The sequence below is a fragment of the Dipodomys spectabilis genome, unplaced genomic scaffold, assembly GCF_019054845.1.
Source record: "Dipodomys spectabilis isolate Male_0828 unplaced genomic scaffold, ASM1905484v1 ptg000081l, whole genome shotgun sequence".
NCBI classification, from domain to species: domain Eukaryota; kingdom Metazoa; phylum Chordata; class Mammalia; order Rodentia; family Heteromyidae; genus Dipodomys; species Dipodomys spectabilis.
The window spans coordinates 18,131,882-18,156,878 of record NW_024870758.1 but is presented as its reverse complement, the minus strand read 5'-3'; the positions used below and the strand labels follow the sequence as shown (position 1 = coordinate 18,156,878).

Here is a 24,997-nt window from a genome sequence, read left to right as displayed (position 1 = left end):
AGTCACACTGCCTGCACACCACTGTCAGCACGGAATTCTCACTGGACGCAAAGTCCTCCAGCCACGGGGTCAGCTGGTATGGCCTCTCTATCCAATGAAGACGTAAATTCCACGCCTCTATAAACATGGAAATGCTATGCAAGCATGCTCTTGAGTCTCATTCTGGTGTTGCTGAAGTAAGTGATAAAAGAACACATTTCTGCCTATCAAGCCTGGGGAGAACGTGGAGAGGACCCTGAGCGATCTGCCTGTTGCCATTCTTCCCGGCCTCACCCCTGTGGGTCTCCCAGCAGCCCTTCCTACCTTTGGGTCTTGCTGCTCCATCAGAGCTTCTTGCTCCAGCAGTTTTTCCATGAGAGCCTGTTCCTGCTTTTTCCTCAGCTCGTTTTCATCTTCTGCTTGCTGAGGGGGGGAAAAAAAATCACATAAATGTAAATGACTGCACTCAATATTTTAAAAGCCATTCTTCAGAGTTTTTAGTGAGCTCAAGTTGAGTGGCTGGAAGGGTAAAGCTTTTGCTCTGCATATCACCGTTCCATTCTGCCTCAGTGACTGCACGTCTTCAAAAGCTGGAAGCTGGCGTTTGCTCATGCAGAAGTCCTTTCCTGTCTGAGGAGCTTCTCCCTGGCTTCAATGGCTTCCAAATCCCAGTCCTACAGATTGCATCGAGACCCACCTTCTTGGCTGCTGTGCATGGTGATTGTCATGTGTTTGTTTTGATTCTAGAATCTACTAATTTACTACAGTTTCTCAGAAAACAAGGTCTAAAACTCCTCTGCCTTTTGTCCTTTATTTTGAAGAAAACCTCCGTGGGTTCTTGTCTCCTTCAGTGGTCTCATGGCATGCCTCTCACGGACCTCTCCCCACCACTCACCCCTTTCCAAGCAAGGCCTACCAACTCAGGTGAGTAAGCCAACCGGCTCAGTCCTCTTAGACAAACACTCTTGAGGCTAACTCCCTGAAAAGACTTCTGCTAAGCTATGAACTGATTTAAAAAAAATCATCTAATTTAGGGCTGAGGTATAAACCAGATTCTGTGCCTTGCATCTCAGTCTCTATTAATAGTAATTTTTTTTTGGGGGGGGGGGTTGTTTACGGGTGTTTTTTGCTTGTTGCTGGTGTGTGTGTGTGTGTGTGTGTGTGTGTGTGTGTGTGTGTGTGTGTGTGTGTGTGTGTGTGTGTGTGTGTGTGTGTGTGTGTGTGTGTGTGTGTTTTCTTTTTTTCTTTTTTGCCAGTACCAGGGTTTGAACTCAGGGACTCGTAGTCGCTCAAGTTACACTTTACCACTTGAGAGCTAGCTCTAACCTGGCTCTTCACTGGTTATTTTGGAGATGGGAGGTTCACAGACTTTTCTGTCTGGGCTCATTGTAAAACAGCAATTTGGTGGATCTAAGTAGTTGAGTTTTGAACCATGTGTATTTGTTATACATTTCCTTTGGGTTTATATTTAGGAAGGGATGAAGTGTTAAATCTTCCATTTCTGCACACCAAGTACCACATCAGTGCCAAGTGGGAGATTGTTTAGAACCCAGGGCAAGGAACACATGCCGTTGTCACACCACTTCCTGTCAAGCACGTTAACGAGGAGGCTGAGACAGCTGGAGGGAGACATAGCAATGGGGAGGAATGTGCTTGTGCCCAGGGGCAATGACTCCCCAGAGGCCATCCGTGCCGGAGCACTGGACATGGAGACAACCCAGTACCTCCCAGCTTATATATACACTTTCAAATTTGCATTTAACATTTAACCTTAGACCTGTAGTTGTGAGGTGTTCGTTTTGTTTTTGTGATATGGGTTTGAATTTGGTACCTCTCGTTTCCTAGGCAGGTGTTCTACTACTTGAGCCATTCACATAAGGGACTTGAGCATCCTCAGCTTCTAGAGTCTTTGGGGCTCTTGTAATCAAACCCCACAGGTACTAAACAACAACCTTGTAGACTTCAATGCGTTCTAAAGGAGCTAAAACTCTCTAATACCTTCCTTGTCATTCTTCCTCCTATGTCATACACTTTAGACTTAGGCCTATTTGGGTCACATGAATTTTCAAGTCAGTGGTATAGATTATATCCAGGAGGTCATGTCATTTTAAGAAAGGGTCATTATTGGCTCAGATAAAGAAACACAGAGAAGCCATCGTTAGCAGAATCATCCATCAGTCTACATGAAATAGTAGTGTTGGAATCGCAGGTATAACACAGCAGGCCCCCTCTACCCTCAGCTTTTTTTTTTTTTGATTGGTTGTGAGGCTTGAACTCTGGGCCTGGGCGCTGTCCCTCAGCTCTTCAGCTCAAGGCGAGCACTCTACCACTTGAGCTACAGCGCCACTTCCAGTTTTCTGGTGGTTTATTGGAGATAGGAGTCTCATGGTCTCTCCTGCCCTGGCTGGTTTTGAACCACCATCCTCAGATCTCAGCCTCTTGAGTAGCTAGGATTACAGGCGTGAGCCACCAGCTCCCGGCTTACCCTCAGCTTTACCACATGTGTTTTCACAGGTTAATCTCTTATTTTACCCATTATACAACACCATAAGAGCCCTGGATTTTCTGTCCTCCTTCTTGCCTATATAGGTCATCAATCAGCAACAGGGCAGCAATGGTCTTGGAGCACCTCACTTTCACTAGTGGGAAGGCAAGAGCTTTTGTTTTCTGGCTGATAGCCAAACCTGACCCTATGGAAAGAGGAACCATTGGGGCCTGAGAACTCCAGCAAGCTTTTGGCCTCTACAGAGCCAGAGATAAATGTCTGTCACTCATCTCCTAGATTTCCTACCCAAAATAGCCCAGAAGGCGTCTGTAGAGCAGCTGGTATGGACACATTTCTGGAGGAGGCCCCTGCCTGACCAGTAACAAGGACACATGTCTATGACACCCCTCCTGTTTACCTTGTAGGCCTTCACGAACCGGACAAACACAGGAAAGAAGACAGAGGGGGGTGTTGTCTTGGGGTTTTCTCCAAAATACTTCACCACATCATCAAAGGCATCCTGGAAAGAAGAAAATTTCCCTTGACTCTCATCATTTTCAACATTTGGATTAGATACTCTGGGAGAAAACGGAAACAAAGCACCAGGGAGGGATAGGAGCTTCCATGGTTTCTCCTCCTCAGCCTCTCTCCCTCCCCTCCCCAACAATCTCTACAGCCACCAGAAGAGTGCAATAGCAGGACCCAGGAATTCATCTCTAGGACCTCCTAGTGTTTACACACACACACACACACACACACACACACACACACACACACACACACAGTTTCCTAAGGCTATGGCAGAACCCCATAAACCAAGAAGATAAAAGGGATCTCAGAAGTCTTTCCGCCTCAGAATCCTGACCCTGTGCTTCATGTTTCTATGGCATCTCCACAAAGCGGACATAGTGTCTGCTCCAACTCAGTGTCATGCAAGATGGCTTCAAATCAGAAGCCATGCCACTCTGCTTTCAGTGTCCCAGCACTTTATAATCTCCCTGCTGTGATGATTTGCCTTCATTCTGTTCTGTAGGTTTGTGCACACATCGGCGACCCTTCTGGTGTCAGGCTAGATTTTGAGGTACAGATCTACTGAAACCTCATACTCTGGGGACAACCTTGCCCATCTATAAGAATACTAGTGCTAGGAGCTAGAAGTAATAGGAGAGAAGAAAAGGGGAAGCAGGGGGCCTGTACTTCCATCGTCAACACTAGGTTGTTGTATGCAACTCTGTTAATATTTACTTACTACATAAGAATCCATCCTCTGGAGTACGAGGAATGGAACATTCTCCCCAACCTACACCCTATGCCCTGGGGAGCATTGAGACCGCCACTTCCTTCGGCTACCTGTGCAATCTTGGCATCGTCCTGCAGCTTCTTCAGCTTCCCCTCATTGTGGACAATGAACTCCTTCAGCAGCGTGTTGTGGTCATGCATGGTGTACTCCCTCTTGGTCAGGTCCATGCCCCTCTGTAGCTCCTTGACATCCAGTAGGACATTCTCAAGAGAGACTGATGTAGAGAAAACAATGTTTCAGTGAACGTCTATGAAAGTCAGAACCATAGCAAATCAGTACTTGCTTAGATTTACTCAGGGCCATTAGATTTAGTTCCCATTAGATTTAGTTCCCAGCTCTTAACATAGAGCCTGTAATGTAAATAATATAGGAAGTGCTGGCTATCAAGCACTGCAGTCAGTTCTTTATATGCATTAATTAACCCTAAAATACACAGCAAGGTGGAACAGGCCATGAGAATCTAAATTCATAATCAACACTGGCTGCTTATGGTTCAAGAACCCAATCTGAAAGCTCTGGCCTGTAACTAATTCCAAGGTCAATTTGCATATCTTTCATATAAAACTCCAAAGGATCTTTTTAATAAGACATAATGCATTAAATGGTATCTATACAAGAAGTCAGAAGAGTTGGGTTCTAGGCCTCTGTCCATCACTCTCTGCCTATGTGACCTTTAACCTTTTCACCTACAGTATGGGTTACTGTTACCTCAAGCACCCCAACTTTCTTAGAATCACCGATCATTTAGATGAGAAAATGCTGTCAGAGCACAGCAACAACCAACAACTAGTAATTTAAACTAGTGTTCAGACAACAGAAAATTGTTTAGAATTACCATATACTAGTAGGAAGAATGGCACAAAATCAGAAGTCTTCCTTGGGAGGTGATCACAGATTCTCATTCCCATTTCTCATACAACCCCAATGGAACAAAAAGAACCACCAATGTGTAAGGGAAGGAACACAGACACCAAAGACCTGCAGAGTCATGGCCTTCACAGCCACACTTCAGACTGCTCCTGGGAGTAGGTATCACATTGCAATTATTGGTACTGGCTTTCTACTTATTTTTTACTTATTTTGTGATAATAGAGGGCACTGGTGAACTCAGAGCCTCTCACTGTTACTTAGCTTTTTCACTCATGGCTGGTACTCTTTGACTTGAGCCCCATCTCCACTTCCAGCTCTTTGGTGGTTAACTGGAGGTAAGAGTCTCAAGGAGTATTCTGCCCCAGCTGACGTTGAACTGTGATCCTCGGATCTCAGCCACCTGAGTAGCTAGGATTATAGGCGTGAGCCACCAGAACCTGACTGGTCCTGTCTTTATAAATGAGTTCTGAAGAATTTTCAAGCAAGGAATGGTCGTCCCATAATTAAAGGCACTAATAACTCAAAAGTAACCTCAAGAGCAAAATTAAATACCTGCAGCAGCTTTTTCCACATAATGAAGCTCATTATAAAATAGTGACACTTGGTGATATTTTTCTTTTACAACATTGGATATATAGTGCAACAGTGTTTGTTTTCGGTCTGTTGATTTTGTGTCTAAGAGCTGAAAACAGAAGGAGGCATGGTTAAGCACAAGAACAAGGATGAAGAGAGTTGCCTGCCAGGTCATATGGACCCCAAGGTAAGTAACAATACACTTTGCACCCAACAGGTTGGCAATAAACATTCCCAGAAGAAATGCGGGACTCAATGCTTAAATCCAGGGCCTTCTGCTATCACCTGGCTTTTTGGCTCACAGCTGGCACTTTGTAAGAGCTATACCTCCATTTCCAGCTTCTTGCTGGTTAAATGGAAGAAAGAGCCTCACAGATCTGTCTGACCAGGCTGGCTCTGAACTTACTATTCTCAGATCTCAGCCTCCTGAGTAGCTAGGATTTTAAGCATGAGCCACCCTGTTGTTTGGTTTTGTGTTTTGCTTTGTGCAATACTGGAGCTTGAACTAATAACTTTGTGCTTGCTAGAGAGCCACCAATGTTTAAATGATCATTGTTGACTCCTAGGAATGGGTCGGATCCACAGCTTACTAACATGAATTCCCCATGCCTGCATCTGCTATCCTACCTCCTCTGGCTTCAAAGTGAGAAGACTCTAGTGTTAGAGCTCTCCAAAATGAAGGTGCAGGGCAGCAGCAGAAGGGAGGACCAGCTGGAGCCAGCAGACATGTGGAAACTGAACTTCACGGAGCTTCTCCACCGCAATCTTTACTTTTAGCTCAGCTCCAATTTTACTCCCTAGCTTCAAGTGACTCAGATCAGCTAGACTCAGCCTCTGTGTCCATGTGTTCTGCATCTGTGCACTCAACCAATCACAGATAAAATATTATGGGGTAGAGGGTACTGAGCACTGTACTGAACACATACAGACTTCTCTTGTCATTATTCCCTAAGCAATACTATGTAACAGGGGCTGGGAAGTTGGCTCAGTGGTAGAGCGCTTGCCTTGCATGCCAGAGGCCCTGGGTTCGATTCCTCAGCACCACATAAGCAAAAATAAAAAATAAAAAAATAAAAATAAAAATAAAAAAAATAAAAATACTATGTAACAATATTTGCAAATCATTTACAGTGTATAATGTAAAGAAGGCATGATTTAAAATATAGGAGGTGGGGCTGGGAATGTGGCTTAGTGGTAGAGTGCTTGCCTAGCATGTATGAAGCCCTGGGTTCGATTCCTCGATACCACGTAAACAGAAAAAGCCAGAAGTGGCACTGAGGCTCAAGTGGTAGAGTGCCTTGAGCAAAAGCAGCTCAGGGACAGTGCCCAGGCCCTGAGTTTAAGCCCCACGACCAACAAACAAACAAAAAATAAATAAAATATAGGAGTGAAGGATGGAGGTTATATGCAAATAATATGCCATATTAAATGGATTTGAGCAACTGTGCAGTTGGCATCCATGAAGCAAGGGATGGGAGTGCTTGGGACAAATTCTCCATAGATAGAGGGGTAACTGTATGAACTTGATCTTGTGGGGGGGCCTGCAATGTACAGACTGGATGCTCTGTGAAATAACTGTGTCTCTCCTTTCTTTTTCACAAGGAAGCCACAGTAGGACCTCACAGCTTGGTTCCCTGGAGAATTTTCTCTATGCCTGCTCACGTAAGTGCCTTTGAAAAGAACAGCACTTTCATCCGTGTAGAAAACAAGAAATTAAAATAAAATACGGATTATATATTCTGTTTTCTTTCCTAAACTCATTTATTCAATTGTCTGAAAACACTCTTCCCACCGGGCGCTGGTGGCTCACGCCTGTAATCCTAGCTACTCAGGAGGCTGAGATCTGAGGATCTCGGTTCAAAGCCAGCCCGGGCAGGAAAGTGAGATTCTAATCTCCAAAAAACCACTCAGAAAATCAGAAGTGGCACTGTGGCTCAAGTGGTAGAGCACAGGCCTTGAGCTAAAGAGCTCAGGGACAGCACATCAGGCCTAGAGTTCAGGCCCCACGACTGACCAAAAATAAACTCCAAATATGTACATGCAGTAACTATTATGCAGCATACTTAATTCTTTCCCACAACACTAGACCTTGAAATTCTTGCTAATTATTTGCAATTATAAAGTCCATCAGTTGTAATTTAGACTCCTCAGAAAAGATTATTAGACATGAAAATCCTGAGTGAAGGAATATGAGTATTCCTAAGGTGTTAAATCTTTCCCATCAAATAGTATTTCAGAATTTTTTTTTAACCAAGTGATGTTCCCTGCACTAGCACAGAAAATTCATAAAAACTCCCCAATGCCCCTCCCTTAAGAGCACCTCCCCCAACCCCTCCGCAGCTCCCAGGGCTTAATCTCTGCCAGCTGTTTGTCTTCACAGCTTTCTTATGTCTTGTAGTTCACACACCAGATCTAAACTCTGAAGTTTAAATCCATAAACTGCTCCTCGTTTGCTGCTATTCATATAGTTTCCAAGGGCCAAGATGATCTGCAAAGAAAGAAAAAAGAGAGGCCCATGAGGAAAACTTCACAGGCTTTGGAAGGCAGCTGATGAGGAAGCTCTCCATATGCATATACAAAGAAAACTTTACTTGCCTCCAGTATTTTCTTGAGCTTTTGGGATGACTTTATAGAGACAGATGCTGCTATAATTGCATGCAGTTGCTAGAGTCCAATCACAGGAAGGAAGAGGGAAGAGGACATATTAAAAATGAGAAACTAATTGGAAACTAAAAGCTAACAGAAGAAAAAAGGACCTTGAAGTCTTAATAATGAGATTTCGTTTCTACTAAGTATAACAAATGCAGATGACAGGCTGGGCTTAGGTAACCACATCATTACTTACAAGCTGTTCCCTAAAACTATTTGCTGGAACAAGTAACATAGGAACATGGGTATCACAAAAGCTTAACAAACCGAGAACCAATTAGACTCAGAGTCAACAGTCTGTTCTGGCAGAACTCAATTCCCTGCCCACCATCCCTCATCAGAAAACATCGTGTGTGTGTGTGTGTGTGTGTGTGTGTGTGTGTGTGTGTGTGTGTGTGTGTGTGTGTGTGTGTGTGTGTGTGTGTGTGTGTGTGTGTGTGTGTGTGTGTGTGTGTGTGTGTGTGTGTGTGTGTGTGTGTGTGTGTGTGTGTGTGTGTGTGTGTGTGTGTACTGGGGCTTGTACTCAGGGCCTTGTGTTGTAGCTTAGCTTTTTCACTCATGGCTGGCACTCTACCATTTTAGACTTGCCTCAACTTCTGGTTTACTGATGGTTTATTGGATTGTCTCTTGGATTTTTTTGCTAGGCTGCCTCTGAACTTTGATTCTCAGAACTCCCTCTCCTGAGTATCTAGGATTATAAGCATGAATCAGTAGTGTTCAGCTACAATGTATACTTTTAAATCAGTGGGGCTGTCCGAGAATGGATCACTAAGAATGAAGTTCTCAGAATATGTTTTTAACAGACATGCTACTATACACAGTTAACTGATGAATTTCATTTACAACAAAGCTGGGAACTGAAGCTTATCACATTTATGCCTTCCAGCTAGACCCAGGGAAGGAGGGATAGTTGGCTATTATTTGTACATCACCAAAAAATAATGTAACAAACTTCCCATAAAGAAAAATCCTATGGTGACATTAATGCTTCAAACAAGAGCTTGTTGTATCCCTGTTCATTATGAACATGCACTTTAATTCTTGCTAGCACAGCCAGACACTATCTTCAGCAGACAAGCAAGTTTTAAACAATAGTTTTACTTGGCCTCCATACTTAAGTGTCTTTTGATCAACAGAGGACTTCTAGACACAGAAAACAGCATTCTTCAGGGACAGTAACAGTATAAAGAAAACCACCATGTTTTAACTGAATGGCACACACAAAAAGATAACTGAATTAAAAATGGAATCTACAAAGTGACTGGAGTCTTTGGAGCCCATTACATTTATAATTCCAGACTGACTTAAAAATAAACGACTTTGTATTTCTTTGGACCCCTCCCCTGCCAGAGCTGGTACACTCACGGGGGTCAGCATCTGAATGCTTTCTGCAAAGTTCCCGATGAAGGCCATGATGGTCATCTTCTGCATGAGCCTCTCAATCTTACTGAACTGCATCATGAAGCGGTCTTCGTCTGATAGGTTCTCCAAGGGCTTCCTTTCCCGCTCATAAAGCCGGAGAACTTTTACCTCATTCTCAGTTGGCAAAAACCTCATCAAACATTCTACAAAGTCCACAGGCAGTGTCTTCAAGTCAAATCTGAACACAATATGGACAGGTCAGAGTTAGAAAGAAAACTTAACCCTTCACATCATACTTCCACCCAGACCAACCTGTCTGCTGTGAAGGCAAGGCTCAGTTCCTGACTGTCAGTCCGACTGCAAGCCCCTTCTGGCCCTGTAAGCTTCAGATATCTTAAGTGATAACTGCAGAAAGCCCTGACCTTACCATATGTGCCACAGTCAGAGTTTAGAGTTATATGTTTAGGGAATTTGAGGTATGTGGGTCTGTAGAAATCAAAAGCCAATGAAAATGAAGGCAAAATGAAGACTAGAGCAACTGATAGCTAAGTTCAAGGACATTGCCCTGACACTGTCAGTATTATTGAAGAAGTTAATGGCATAAACAGGCACAGAATATCTGGTAGATTTTGTAAAATTTCACTTAAACTAGGATTATTTTCCTCACTGGGAAAAAAATACATCCAAGTGCCTCTAGTATCTGGAGGTTCTGATGTAAGTAGAAACATCGATGAAGGAATATCAGGTCTTTGTGGATATAGGATAACTCAAATACATGAAGTATCTGCTACAAGCTTTCTATTATTCTCTGGACTATCTTAAAATTAACAATAGGATTACACTAAAACTATCATCGTATTCAAGACTCAAAAATGTATTTTTTTTTCTTGTTTCCATACTGGGGTGTGAACTAGGGACTCATACTTGTTCAGTCTGCTTTCTAACCTGGTACTTCACCACTACAGTTATACACCTCCAGCCCTGATTTTTGCTGGTTATTTTAGAGATGGGACCTCCAGCCTTTTCTTCCAGGCTATCTTTGAATCACAGTTCTCCAGATCTCAGCCTTGAGGAGCTAGAATTGCCGATGTAAGCCACCAGCACCCAACTCTTGTTAAAATTTATAAAATACCAAATCATGAAGAATTTTTCCTAAAGCAATAATATTACCATCATGACCACAAAAAAGGAGAAAAAAATTATTCTAATAGCAAAGCAAATAAAGCCAATCCCTTCTCTGTGATTCAAGACTTAAAAGAAAAACGCATTGTTTAAAAGGCCCTGAAACTACTAATAACAGAATTCACATTCCTATTGTGATGAATTTAAAAATGCATCTGTGCCATATTTGCATCTGACACTGAACTGTACCATTCCACAAATGCCATCACATGAGTACTCAACAAATCTGGATAACATCCAGATACTCTAGAGAAAGCTGCCATTTTCTCGTTTTCACAGGATCTGCAGCACTCAGCTCCACTTTCCTTTTATGTAAGCAGTACTGTGGGTCTATAGCTGAGAGCAGACTGAGACAATGAATGATGTCACAGTCCAGATGTTCTTCTATAACAATCCATTCCTCATGTGAATAAAGCACCACCCTGGTACCTTCTATCTCACCTCTGGAATGTTCAACTCCAAGTAAGTAGCATATATGTAATGAGGCCATCTGTGAAGTGTGGATATCAAAAACCGTTCCACCTTTGTTCTTGGATCTTGCCTCATAGCTGAAATATTTCTACTACCTGCTAATTTATAACTTCATTTTCATTTTCATTCTCAAATCACTGAGATATCACTTCCCAGGAGGCCCTGAACTTACACATGAATAGCTTTACAAATTTCATCCGCAGTCTTCCCAGCTTTCCTCAATGTGATGGCAAGATTTTTGGCCCTGTTTGCTTCTAGTAATGTCACTTTGTTCGATCCTTTTTGTGTTGTTTTCTGCTTGCTTGAAGAAAGATCAATGGCAGGGCCCTGGGCTTTCGTCTTAAATATCTCCTCAAATTCATCCACATTTAAGTCCTGGGATACAGAGGAATGACATTGGCAAGCTGGATTATATTTAAAATTAGGTCATGGTACCACCATTTAGACAATTTTTGAAGGGAAGATCTTATGTTTTCTATTATGCATTCTACTTTTCTTTGGCCAGGCCTTGCTCTGTTCTTCCTGTTTTATGTGAGAGAGCAAGGAAATGTCACAGGTTTACTACTGAGTCCAAACACTCAACTAAACTGCTTTTCGATAATTAGCTTACATGGACAAAGGCCACACACTAAGTCCATCAGACAAGGTGATCAGTATGATCATCCTGAATCAAGGTAGCTCAACAACAGGTTTTGATCTTCTTTTATAACTTAAAGGGCAGTGTTATGTCTAATACCTATTTTGTGGCACACACTGAAGATAATCAAAACTGTATCATTTTAGCTTATCTCTTTGAAACAATGCCAGAACTGACATAAAATATTGTCCACTTATACAATTTGATCATATAAATCTGTTTCTCCTCTACATCAAGGTACTTGAACATTAACACTCTATAAGTGATGTGCTCAAGTTAACAAAGCACTAACTTTGGCTTTGCTGCCAGAGAGCACTCCCATTTTCTAACTATTAAGATAGGTACCTCCAAAATCCGCTCATCATCAATTTCGTTAAAGACTGTGCCATTGATCTGATTGGGCTTCAAAGCGACCCAGTTAAACACTGGCATTCTGAACTTGGTCTTGATTGGCTTCTTAATTTTCACAGCTAAAGATATCAAAGAGAATGAGATTAAGACCCCTCCAAGATTGAGTAACTTGCAAGAGCAATCAGACAACAGTCCTTGCAGATGACACTTTAACACTGGAGGAAGGATGGCAAGAGGCACCCAAGTGTTCCTAAATACAGAAAACATCATAAATGGTTTTGCCCAGAGCCATTCAAGGCCTTCAACTAGTTGACTGAGAAATCATTGTGCTAAAAGCTATCTTAGGCGGGGTGCCGGTGGCTCACGCCTGTAATCTTAGCTACTCAGGAGGCTGAGATCTGAGGATCACAGTTCTAAGCCAACCTGGCCAGGAAAGTCCATGAGACTCCACTAGAAAACCGGAAGTGGTGCTGTGGCTCAAGCGGTGGTAGAGTGCTCGCCTTGAGCTGAAGAGCTGAGGGACAGCGCCCAAGCCCAGAGTTCAAGTCCCATGACCAACCAAAAAAAAAACAAAGCTATCTTAGGGACAGGTATGAAAACATAATAGAGGGAATCAGGTTCTATTGAGGGTAGAGTAGGGTAGTAGGAAGGAGGAGGGCTAACAAAGAGGGCAAATAAGAATGAATATGGTAGATGTAGTTAATTTAAATAGAACAATGAAACCTGTTGAAAGAAAATGGAGTACAAGAGAGTGATAGAGGGGTGGATTTGATCAGGATACATTGTATGCATGTGTGGAAAAGTCACAATGAACTATTACCTCCTCCTTATACAATTTATGTATTCTTATTTTTTAAAAAAAACAGATGATGGTGGAAAACCTTCCTAGACAAGGACAATATATGTAAACTAATCTTCCTCAGGAATGGCTTTAGGCCTTTCTCCTGATTTTAAAAAGTTCTCTCCATGAATCAGCTGTGTTTGGCACTAGATGTCAGTGAGCCAATTAGAAAAACTGAACTAGAGAGGACAGTATATTTCATGGGATAGAACTGCCAACTCCTCTCTGATTGAAGAATCAAAAAACAAAAGGTTTTCAATTTTTAATTCTTAATTATATATCATAAAGAAGCCTTTCAGAACCGCTTAGGTACATACATTCATCTTCATCCCTCTGTTATGGGTAGACCAGAACTTGAGCACTTCAGCGCAGAACAAAACACACCTTTTACCTGGCTAGCTGTCTGCTTGCGTGACTACTGCCTCAGTTGATACTGACAGAAAAAAGGGACATTAACAATGCCTCTCATTCCTCCAGAGTTACAAAGGCCATAGAAAGACCAAGAATGTTGTCAGATAAATCCACACAAAAGCATGCAGGAACACAGAGACACAGCTTTTGCCAAAGCTTTTGCAGGTCTTTCCACCAGCAAATGTGGCTCCCTCCTTCCTCACTCTTTCCTTGACTCCTCCTCACACTTCACTGTTGTTTACGCTACCCAGGAGAACCAATGTCCTCTGCAGGATGAAGGAAGAGAATGTTCTCTAGTTCAGGAGTCCATCAATGTGCGGAATCACAGGAGGAACTGAAAGGGGTCCTTTCAACCTGAGCAGGAACATTTCCCTAACTTGGGGGCCTAGGAGTGACAGAGAGCAGAAGGGCTGTTCAGATGACCAATGTACCCCCTCCACCCCCAGAGATCAGGAGAAAGAGAGCAGCTCTGGGTGGGCCATGCTCCACTGAGCAAGTCACAGACAGTAGAGGGGTCTTGGCAGGGGCACTCAGCAGCCTTTCTTTGCTCATTTTGTTTCTTTAGAATAAATCTAAAGTATGTTTATAGTTAAAGCTTTACATCCAACCGGGGAAAATTAAGTCAAAAGAATACTCTTTTCATCAGAAAAAGGAGTATGGCCTATGAAGCCAGGGTACTGTCAGAAGAATGAGCATCTCTTCTACAGGCTCAACCAACAGGTGTAGACAAGCCTGGGATCACCGTCGGCCAGCACCCAGACTCCCCATACACACAACAGCAAAATGCAATGGACCAAAGTAAGATGGCGTGGAAGGATGTCAAGGCACAGTGTGACCAACAGGAACACATGGCAAATACTCAACACACTTGTGAGGAGCAACCTACAGAAAAGCTTGATTGGCCCATCTTTTGTGGAAGCGCAGGAAGAACAGAGAAAAATACAAAAAAAAATTAGACACGGTTAGAATCAAGTGGCCTAGCAGTTCACACACTCAGCATAGAATTTCATGCTTCTTGGACACATTTCACAAGGCAGCATAGAGCCAAAAATTCATTTCCATTCAGTTCTGCCTTAAAAACTCACTTACTTTTTAAAAATTCTCTTTAGAAGAGGCAAATTAAAAAAAATTGTACCCCATTGGTCCCAAGCAGCCACAGTGAACTGTTAACTATTATATAAGGATGTGAGCAATTTCTTAATAAAAATAATTAGCTACAGTCCCAACTATTCATTGAGATCATCCAAGTACATCTCAAAGACACAGCAAAGGTCACAGACTACTCAGTGGTCTGTCATGGTGACCAACCCCAGCAGAGGGACTGCTTCACACTCCAAATACCTATTCTACACTACTAACACTTTCTAAAATGCAAAGGAAACTCTCATTAGACATAACTATGGGGATCTCTTCCTGATCCCCTGATGTGGCACCAAGAATACTCTTGTTCACTCTCCACTGTCGAGATAACAGACCCACCACTTGTAGCCCCAGAGGCCTAATGACATCACAAGTTCCAGATTTCCTAGGAGTCCTAGGCAAGCCAGCTCAGCACTGACTATTGGTTCTACTGGGATTCTCTGTCTGGCTTCTTTGTTCCAGTGAGGAAGGAAAGAAAAGAAGGAATGAGGGAGGGAAAGGGGAGGAGGGAAGATTAAAAAGGGGAAAGGGAGAGGGAGCAAGAGAGCATGTGAGGCAAGGAATAAGAGAGAGAGAGAGAGAGAGACAGAATATACCGGTTAAACCTTTCCTAAGATTGGCTTCTCTTACTAAGTTCTGAAAGTCAAGTGACCGATGATTAGTAAAGAGATAAAGGAGGCTGGGAAGATGGCTCAGTGGTAGAGCGCTTGCCTTGCATGCATGAGGCCCTGGGTTCAATTCCTCAGCACCACATAAGCAAAAAGAAAAAAGCCGGAAGTGGTGCTGTGGCTCAAGTGGTAGAGCGCTAGCCTTGAGCTGAAGAGCTGAGGGACAGCGCCCAGGCCCAGAGTTCAAGCCCCACAACCGACAACCCCCCAAAAAAAAGAAAGAGAGAGAGAGAGAGAGAGAAAGGCTTGTTGCCAATGCCTGACTGCAAGCTATTAAAACTGAGAAGGATCTTGTAATCCTTCTATCTTGTAAGAAAATGCCTCGCTTGTAATTGTTTAGTGGAAACTACAGAATAGGGAGTTTTTTCAGTATCCCTACAGCCCTCTGCATTGTGGGAGGTACAATAGAGACAACTTCCAACTATAGCAATCCTGAACAGAGCTCTAAACCTTAAACTTGAAGCAGTCAGGAAAGCCAACAAACTTTTTAAAACTAAGTAATGGCAAAAAGAAATTAATGCCAGGTGTGGTGGTTCACAGTCATAAATAATCTCAACTATTCTCGAGGTAGAGGTCAAAAGGACTGCTGTTTGGAGCCCCAACTAGGCACAAACCAAGACCCAATCTCAATCAGTAAGCCAATGTGGTGGTGTGGGGTGGTGTGTAGGCACCACCAGTTATTAGGAGGCATATATAGGAGAATTACAGTCTGAGTATATACTCAAGAGTATATACTTGAGTATAAACACAAGAAATGAGATGACGAATAATTGCAGCAAAAAGGGCTTGCGTACAGTTCAAGTGCAAGGCCTTGAATTCAAACCCAGCAATGAACAAGAGAGAAAAATATGTGAGAAGCAAGAGAAATAATCAGCCAGACAGAGACAGAATATACGCCTTGGAAAGGAAGCCCTAGACCTGCACACCTCTGCCTCTGAGTTCTATGTTAGAGCTCAGGTGAATAGAAGCGGATGCTGAACACGCAGGAAGCTTTTGCCAAGGAGAAAAGCAGCAGTTCCAAATGACACAGCACAGCAGACGTCTCACAGCGAGTGCTCCCCAGGGGCAACAAGGAAAGCCTAATCAGGGGCCCAGGTGCACAAGGCAATTGTGAGTGTCCACACTCAGTCACTGAAGGTTAACCTGGTTCGGGCACTTAACCTGGTTTGGGCACTGGGGCCCAGGACTGCCCGAGAGGGCAGTTTATTTACATTCCACAATCCAACAGTTCCACGATGACTCTCCTCCAATTTTTCTCTTCAGAAGCAATAAAAGTTCTAGAAGAAAGTAGTAGACAGGGAAGACCTTGAAGGGTAAAAATAAGCCATGAATTTACTGAGAATATTACTCAGAATGGACTCCGTGACAGTTTTTTAGAAGTTGATGTGGAAGTAAAAATCACAGACCTGAGGAAGTCAAAATTGTTACAGGTAGATTTTAGGCACCCTCCCTGGAACTCATAGTTACCGAATGACTGGCCAGTATAGCTGCTGACAGGACCTCTGAAGGGACAAAAGACTAAGCAATGTTTACAGTGACAGTGATCATTTCGACTTGAAGCAAAGCACTGCAGCCTTGGAAGCGGAGGCTGTTAGAACAGTTTCTCGCAGTGAATAGAGGAGATGATTCATTAACGTCCTGGAGGGGACGAGCAAGTGGGATTTAACTGTCACAGGGCTGGTGACAATACAGCAAGTCCCAATGCCTGTGAAACATGCCATCACTGGGAAATGACTCCATATCATAACAGTTAAGATTAAAAATTCATTTCAAGGGGCTAAAACGAAAAACTTAGCTCAACACCAGTGGTTCATATCTGTAATTCTAGTTACTCAGAGGTTCAGATCTGAGAAGCTTGGTTCAGAGCCAGCCCAAGCACACTAATCCATTAACACTCTTATTTCCAATTAATCAGCCAAAGGCTGAAAGCAGAGGCATGGCTCAATTGGTAGAGTGCCAGCTCCAAGTGAAAAATAAATAAATCGAGAGTGCAAGGCACTGAGTTCAAGCCCCAGTGCTGCCCACCCAGCCCACCCACAACCAAAACAAACTAAGAATTTATTTCAGGGCATTAGAGCAACTATCCTCTCTCACTTGCTGTTGAATGAGACCGTGCGGTGTGGCAATCTATGTGGCCAACAGGGGGACAGCAGGAATTATTTAGAAGATTTTTCAAACAAAGCATGCAGATAATGCTATTGCCAGCACTTTCCCTGAGAGTTTAAATCCACTCCAGCAAATTATGCTCAGAAGTCACAACTGGAAGCCTGAATCAGGCAACACACATAAAGGCATTTCCCTCTTTTCTAAAAGATACTGCAAATAACTTTAAAAAAATAAAAAAGAATCAGAAATACTCAAGGCCTATTCCTAATTCCAAGCCTTGATCACCTCAAGGTCAAGAAAATGTTTGCTGAGCTCACAAAAGTAGGCTGATCCTTCAGAAGAGAACCACTGGTCTGTCTTCCCAGCTCCTGGTGGGGCCAGGGGAAGTGCGAAGATGAGGTGAACCTCCTGCTAGAAAGAGTATGACCAGGGACAGTGCCTCTGTGCGTGAGAAATTCCCTTTTACTGGCTACAGGAGCAGGAATAGTCATATCCTAAGAGATGTGTGTCGTCACAAAAGACCCAGTCTGTGAAGAGCAGAATTAGCCCTGGAGATACGTATTTCTTGCACCCATGTCCCAGTCTGTGCTCTCACCTGCTAATCCTGAGTTGAAAACCACTGTAGGTGAAGATGTCCCAGGGAGTGGGGGTGCAGAGGGAGGAGGGGGAGGTGGGAGAGGAGGTCCTGGCACAGTCTCGCTGGCTGTAGGGCCTGGGAGGGGGGGAGGGGGGGGGAGGCGGAGGGGGAGGGGGTGGGGGAGGAGGTGGGGCTGGTGGCATTGATGGTGTTACCGGACCATTTTGCACTGGAGAAAAGAAAAGAAACGAATTTACTTAGAAAATAGAGGGATGGTCTCCCACAAAATGTCACGTGCACACACAGTATATAATGACCAAACACTTAAATACTGTAACAACAGGGACATGAAGACTTTTAACTTTAATCTCAAAATGAAATCATTTTTACAATCAGAAGTGAAATCGCATGCCATCAAAAGCAGGCAAAAGACACAAATAGGTAATTGGTAAAAGAAGTCACACAGATATCCCAATGCTATCTCCATTCCCCACCAAGGCTTCTTACCTGATTCAGGTGTGTCTGGTGACAGAGGTAGTGGTGGGGCAGGAGGGGGCAAGGCTCCCACATAGTGACCAGCTACTGCCTCTGACCCTGTAGACAGTGTGCCAGAAGCTACAACTGGCAGTATGGAGATGTCTCCATCCCCTTTCTTCTGAATTTTAATGGTCCCTTGTTTCTCCAGTTCATGTATCTTTTTTTCCAGGGTAGACTGTCTTTGAATGGCTTCTTCTTTTTCTTTGACCATTTTTCTTAATGTGTGAACTTGGGTATTTGCATCTTTATAGATTTCCTGCAAAAGAGTCCATGGTCAAGAGTTTGTCTTGACATGAATCACATTTACAAGACCATCAAGTTAGCAAACTCAGAGTAACTGCTTTAAAAAAAAAAAAAAAAAAGGAGAAAAAAAAGTGGCATTCATACACTGAGAAATCTATGGACCTCAGCCAAAACTAAAAATATTAATTACACTAGTAATATACACAATATATTCTAGCAACTGTTATTGTTGATGATGATCTTTGAATTTAACAAATGCGGCTAACTCGACTTTCTGGGCAGTAGAAGGAAAAAGGGCAGAGATGACTTTTATTCACCAAACCTGGCCTTGAAGTCTCCACAGGGTGTTCTGGTAACACAGCTTGTTTTCTTTCATTTATTTTAAAATTCATTTATAACTCCTAGATACACATACCAGCTAACAATAGACAAAAGAGCCCTATATCAGACTTGGATACAAGTCAGACTAGGATTAAAAATCTGCAATGCCTGGAATAATCTATTCATGAGTAACCAGAGGCTAGTTGTCCTTGAATGGATTTCTCTGGTCCTCATAGTGTCTGAATCCTTGACTAGCTAGGCTCACAACAGTAATTATAACATTTTCCCTTTGGTAATGCAGGAAGGAAACAGGCCAAAGCTTCCATCCACTAATTACTTATTTCTGGTTAGGTTTTTAGCAGAAAATGAAGAAGTTCCGATTTTCTAAACAAAGGCTGTCCAGGTTCCTGGTATTAGGGGACTATAGAGGGCCTAGTGAAATGTGTTTTATAGACCTGCGCTTCCTTTCTGGGCTTGCATATGTGAACTTGCACCACAAGGATCCAGCACGCAGGGAGACATTCTTCACACCCTGTCCATTTTTAATAATCCAAGTGTCTGAACTTGAATTGAGTCCATATGCTGCGACTTTGTCTCAATTGTGTGCCAGAAAATAAATTTCCTAGAGCTAACTGTAGGACATGTGAGAATATCACAGACTTGATAACCATCCCATAAAATTGCCATTGCATTAGTGGTGGTATAAAGGCAAACCATTTGCCAGAAGGCCCTCCAGGAGTGTTGGTGTTTTTTGTATTCTATATAATTCCAAGCCCCATGATGGCACTCCAAAAATACTTGACACGAAAGGCAAAATCACAATAATGCCAAACAAAATAGCTGGTATTATCTGACAATAAAATGGATTGGTTTGTTTTGCCTTCCTCTCTCCCACTCACTTTTTCCCCCTTTTCTGGTGAATAGCATACGGTCTAGCCTATGCTGTGATTTTGCTGTTTCCATAGCAACCACAAAATCTGGTTTTAAGTCGAAGCAAAGCAAAGAAATACAATGAAGTCCAAAGCCTAATAAAAATAAATAAGTGGTATGAATTAAATCCATGCTGTGTTTTTCTTTCCAACCAAATGGGTGATCCCCAGAATCAATTCAGTCTCCTCCAGATGGCAAAACATTGTGGCTCCCAAAATCTGTGATAAGGAAATACTGGCTCTCCAGGACTTGATTACACACACATGTGTACCTGCCCAGACTATGTGTACTTTCCATATGAGTATCACCTTGCAAACAGTTCCAGGGGTTTCTGAAAAATATGCTGCCTTGATGCATTCCTCATAAGCAAATGGATTCCATGCTCAACGAGCCTAAAGCTCCGGAGCGTGTTCCCCTCCATGCCCATCTGGATGGCTGTCAGCCTCACACTTACTCGGACAACGTCCAGTTCCTTGTTCCTCTGCATGAGCTGTTTTTCTAGTTCCACGATCTTGGACATGGCTTCATTCTCCGTGTCTTGCAGTTTTTCAGATAACTGTAACATTTTGAAAAAGAAGCTGAGTCACAATGCAGGATTATTCTGACCAGGTCCATGGCGGTCAGAAAGTATAGCTCCAAGGCCAGTAGGGGCCCCAAGCTCCTCGGATCCTATGTGTGTTGCACAAGCTGTTTTCCACAAAGGCTAATTTTCACTATGTTCAGAATGCACATTTGTTTCTACCAGGAATTAATCATGTTTATGTGATCCTTAATAAAACCCATATATGAGTCCCTTAGTGTTTCGACATGCAGTGTGTCTCCCTCTTTTCCTTCAGGGCTAGTAAGGGTAGAGAAGAGGATGGTGAAGGAAGGGTTGGCCTCCCTCCACTGTCAAGAGTTATTGTCCCTGATGTTTGGTTTTGCTTTGGTTTGGCTTTTGTGGTACTGGAGATGAAGCAAGAGTCAGGCACTAGTGTTTGCACAGTGACCCAAAATCCTTCTGCTTTTAGTGGTTCTTCACTCAGACAATCTCTGATAGTGATCTATCTCTACTCTCCAAATAGCTGAGATTACAGGTATGAGACCAGTGGTTTTCTGAAATGAGGTTCCACAAATTTTTTTTTTGTTGGAGTTGGCTTTTAATAATCCTATCTCTACCTTCTGAGTAGCTGGGTATAGGTGCATAAAGCAACAGTGAACCCCAAAATTGTTGATGTAGAAAACTGGTCTGATGTAGAAAACTTTGGTAGGCAGTCTGGGTATATGTGAGGGAAGTTCATTACTTATTTCAACCCAAAACTATTCAAATAGTGTTATTTGGAGGAGCAGTTCAAATAAAGGTGGCCAATTGTAAAAGTAGATATATTTTTTTTTCAAAAGATACTTTGTCTCAGGGCAAGTTCTGTTATTTTATTTCTCTCTAGTCCTATAGAAAATGCCAATCATTTAATTCTCTTGTATCTATAACCAAGAATGCCAGGACAGCCAATCCAGTTAAGTGGAGCAGATAAAGCAAAGGACCCGACTTTAAGTAACATACCTGCTTTCTTTGAAAGAACCCAGAATAGCTTCTGATAGCTCTCTTTCCTGGTCCATGGTTCATTCCTAGTCACTGAACTCTTTAATTTACTACCGCAAAAGCTGTTAATTCTGTTTTGTACCCAATTCATACACAAACACTATCCCCCTTTCTGAGGTCAGCTTACATGAGAGATGTTTTCTTCCAGCTCTTCCACCCTCTCCAAGGCTGCATTCTTAGTTTCTGCATCTTCAAGCAGAGCTCCTACATCAAACACGTTGTCTAGGTAAGCCTGAATCTGGACTTGCAGCTTGTCACTCTCTGTGTGCTTCAGCTTCTAAAATCCAGAATCACACAGACAGTGGTGTTAGTTTTTCTGCAAATACAGAACATCATTACCCAACAGTCTACATGCTTTGTTTGTTCCAAGTAGTCCAGCCTTCTCCAAAATATCTACTATAACATCTTCCTTAAAAGAATTATAGAGTGACTACCTAATGAAGTCAATTCTGATTAATACTTTCTGATGATTACCCTTTCCAAATATATTAGGCAATCTACTGGAAGTTAGGCCTGACTGGTATGATAAGCAATTGTGTCAGGATGAACATAATCAGCCCTTGTGATTGGTCTCCCAAAAAAGTGAGAGTACGTACAATCCCCTGGCTTTATCCCTAGTGGAGATGGGCAGCCAAAATCTATAGATGTCCAAAGGCAATGTCTCTATCATCTCCATGTTACAAATCTTGACTAAGGTCAACAACTGCTGCCTGACCACTAGTGCTCTTCCAAATTCAGCTGGATAAAACCTGTCTACAAGTCAAACGGCAGGAAACACCCAGTGTTCACTTATCTACACAAGTCCACTGGTAATTTTCACATCAACTTTCTGTTTCTTAATGGAAGAACTTCAGGGGAATGCCAAAGTACATAAACACAGGAGGAAGAAACAAGAGAAACTAAACCCTCTTCTCCTAAGAACTGAAAGTGCAACTTTTAAAGCCCGAACACTTGAAACAGAATGTAACAGCTTTGGGAGGAAGTCTCTAGTGTGTACTTCCTCATAGTGTTTAATAGGCTACACATTTACTTCTCATTCTACAGCAGTCTTGGTTTGACTCTGTCTGCCCACATGGGGTCCCCAGAGTAAACAAGAACGCAAATGTTCCAGCAGCCCAGATGAAGAATGCAATGAGACTTGACCCAGACAGGCTCAAAAGCAGAGGAAAGCTGTAACCAAGCTGCAAGAAGTTATCTGATGCCTGTACTAAAAGGCATCAGACAGAAGACCCTGGGAGGTCCCAGGGTGCCCGCAAGAATCCTGCTGTCCCTGGCAGGGTATATCGCTCACATTAAATCGTGTAACATTGGTTGACTGCACAAAGCTTTCAGCATTCTTTAGTCACTACTGAAGTATATTTTTGAGGCTGGGAAAAAATGATTCTTACACTGACACCAAAGGTGACAGCTATACTTACATCCAGGTATTCATCCAGGCCTAATTTGGTAAATTCATACTGTAGGTGAACTCTGAAGTTCATGTCTTCTACTGAATGAACCACAATATTAATAAACTGCATAGAGGCCACCTGAAATAAAATTGTCAGAGGGTTAGATGGGCTCCAAATTTTATTCTCACAGGCATGTGCTTTTATTTCCACAAACCTATGATTACTTACCAATTTCCTTATTTTTCATTTCATTGAGCCTTTTAAAATACAAAGTCATAGAGGTACAATTAATTGAGATACCACTTCACACTCACTACATTTCTAGCAAAACAAGAAATACAATAACAAGTGTTGGAAAGGGTATAGATACAATGAAATCCTCATTCACAAGTACTGGGAATGTGACATGATGCAGCCCCTCTGAGAAGTGTGACAGTTCTGTTAAACACAGAGCTACCACATGATACAGCAAGAACACTTGTAACCATACAGCTAAGAGAAATAAAAAGACATGTTCACACAAAAATCTGCACATAGATGTTCATAGACATATACATAAGAACCCAACAGTGGGAAGAAATCAATGCCCATAAAGGATAAAATATTGTGTAGCTACCCAATGGAATACTGTGACAATAAACAGTGATAAAGTCCTCACAAATATTACAGAATAGAGGAATTGGAAAACACCATTGCAAGTGAAAAAAGCCAGTCCAAAGAGACCACATGTCTGATTCCATGAAAATATATCAAGACTAGGCCAAACCATAGAAACAGAAAGTGTATGCCTAAGGCTGGGGATGAGGTAAATGGGAAATGACTGCTAAGGAACACAAGGGACTCTTTTGCAGGTGGTAGAATGTTCTCATGATGGTTATACAGCCGTGTATATGTACTAAACACACACTGTCCACTGACAGTGGGCAAAGTGAATAATATGTGTGCTGAATTTCAGTAAATCTATCCTTGAAATCATACAAGTATAAAGAACAAACTAAACATGCTGTTGCAGATATATGTATAGGTATAAAACCAGATAGGAAAAATATTACAAAGAACATGTAAATCTTTACTTCTCAAAATTTACTATGAGCTCCCTGCTACCTTCCACTGCAATCACCTTATTTCTATTCCAAAAAAGTTTGGAGTTTAGTACTTTCTCCCCACAACTACATCGGTGCCCCTAAGATCTGTTCTAGAGAAAACTAGCCCCTAGTTTGGTAGATAACAGAATAGAATTCAACAGAATTAGGCCCCTAAGCTCCCCACAATTCCTGCTATTGTTCAAAATTTGCTTCTACTAAGTCAATTCTTCGAATACATGCTACACACTGGATGTTTTGGAAGGTGTATAAACCCCATCAGTTAAAAGGGAACTTTTACTAAAAAATTTACTTTAAGCCGAGCATTGGTGGCTCATGCTTGTAATCCTAGCTACTTAGGAGGCTGAGATCTGGGGATCATGGATCAAAGCCAGCCCTGGAAGACTTTTATCTCCAATAAACTACCGTAAAACAATAAGTGGTACTATGGCTCAAGTGGTAGAGCTCTAGCCTTGAGCTGAATTGCTCAGGGACAACGCCCAAGCCCAGTGTTCAAGCCCCCATAAAAAAATTAATTTAAAAAAATGCATAAAGTTCTTGAGTTAAATGAACTTTAAAAAATGCCAATTTTCTTTGTGACCCAGCTTGTTGTTTTCTAAGTTTGTATTTTTTTAATTAGCAGATGTTATTTGGGGTTTTTTTTGCCCATCAAATACAGAAGAAGGTCTTAGCGATACTAAAACAATTTACACATTATGATAAATATGTTATTTGGGAGCTTGTACAACCTACTTGCATTACTGAGGCAGTTTATCTAAAGCCTTGTTTTCTGGAAAGAAAGTACAGATGGGTTCTGACATCTTCCCACATCTCCCTAAAAAGTGCTCTAAATACTGGGTCTTATGATATGCAAAAAAAGGAAATTATTTATAGGTGACATAAATCCAGAATAGCACTTGTATGCCACTGGCCTGTAAAGAAGGCACCTCGGCGCCTGTACATATGAAGAAGCCAACTGAGAGAGCATGTGTCTAATCTGGATGTGAACATAACAGTTGTTTTTACAGACTAGTTATAATTCAGCAGAAACTTAAATAGAACAGCCAGCAGGTGTCCTAACTGAGTGAAGTAGGTAATATGAAACACAACAAGGGGAATGGTGTGGCTTGTGAAAAACTACAGAGGATTTCATTACTTTATTTTAGGGGGGGGTGGTGGTAGAAATTGAACCTATAGCCTCTAGGCAAGTTCTCTACCACTTGAGCTACACAATCTCAATAAAAAGAAATCAAAATAAGAACAACCCATTTTGTTTTTATTTTATTTTTGAGATGGGATCTCACTAATTTTG

General features: G+C 42.2%; 1 protein-coding gene across 1 annotated transcript in view; it reads right to left on the bottom strand.

Moving 5' to 3' along the window:
- The window catches only part of Fmnl2 (formin like 2), a 288,837-nt gene that overhangs the window by 8,889 nt on the left and 254,951 nt on the right, over positions 1–24,997 (bottom strand). Inside the window, 15 exon segments of the mRNA XM_042683447.1 lie at positions 304–402; positions 2,883–2,984; positions 3,815–3,978; positions 5,187–5,316; positions 7,615–7,695; positions 7,803–7,871; positions 9,222–9,456; positions 11,044–11,246; positions 11,854–11,978; positions 17,621–17,759; positions 17,761–17,831; positions 18,110–18,395; positions 20,088–20,189; positions 21,340–21,489; positions 22,631–22,741. Of these exon segments, the coding sequence (XP_042539381.1) occupies positions 304–402; positions 2,883–2,984; positions 3,815–3,978; positions 5,187–5,316; positions 7,615–7,695; positions 7,803–7,871; positions 9,222–9,456; positions 11,044–11,246; positions 11,854–11,978; positions 17,621–17,759; positions 17,761–17,831; positions 18,110–18,395; positions 20,088–20,189; positions 21,340–21,489; positions 22,631–22,741 (2,067 nt within the window).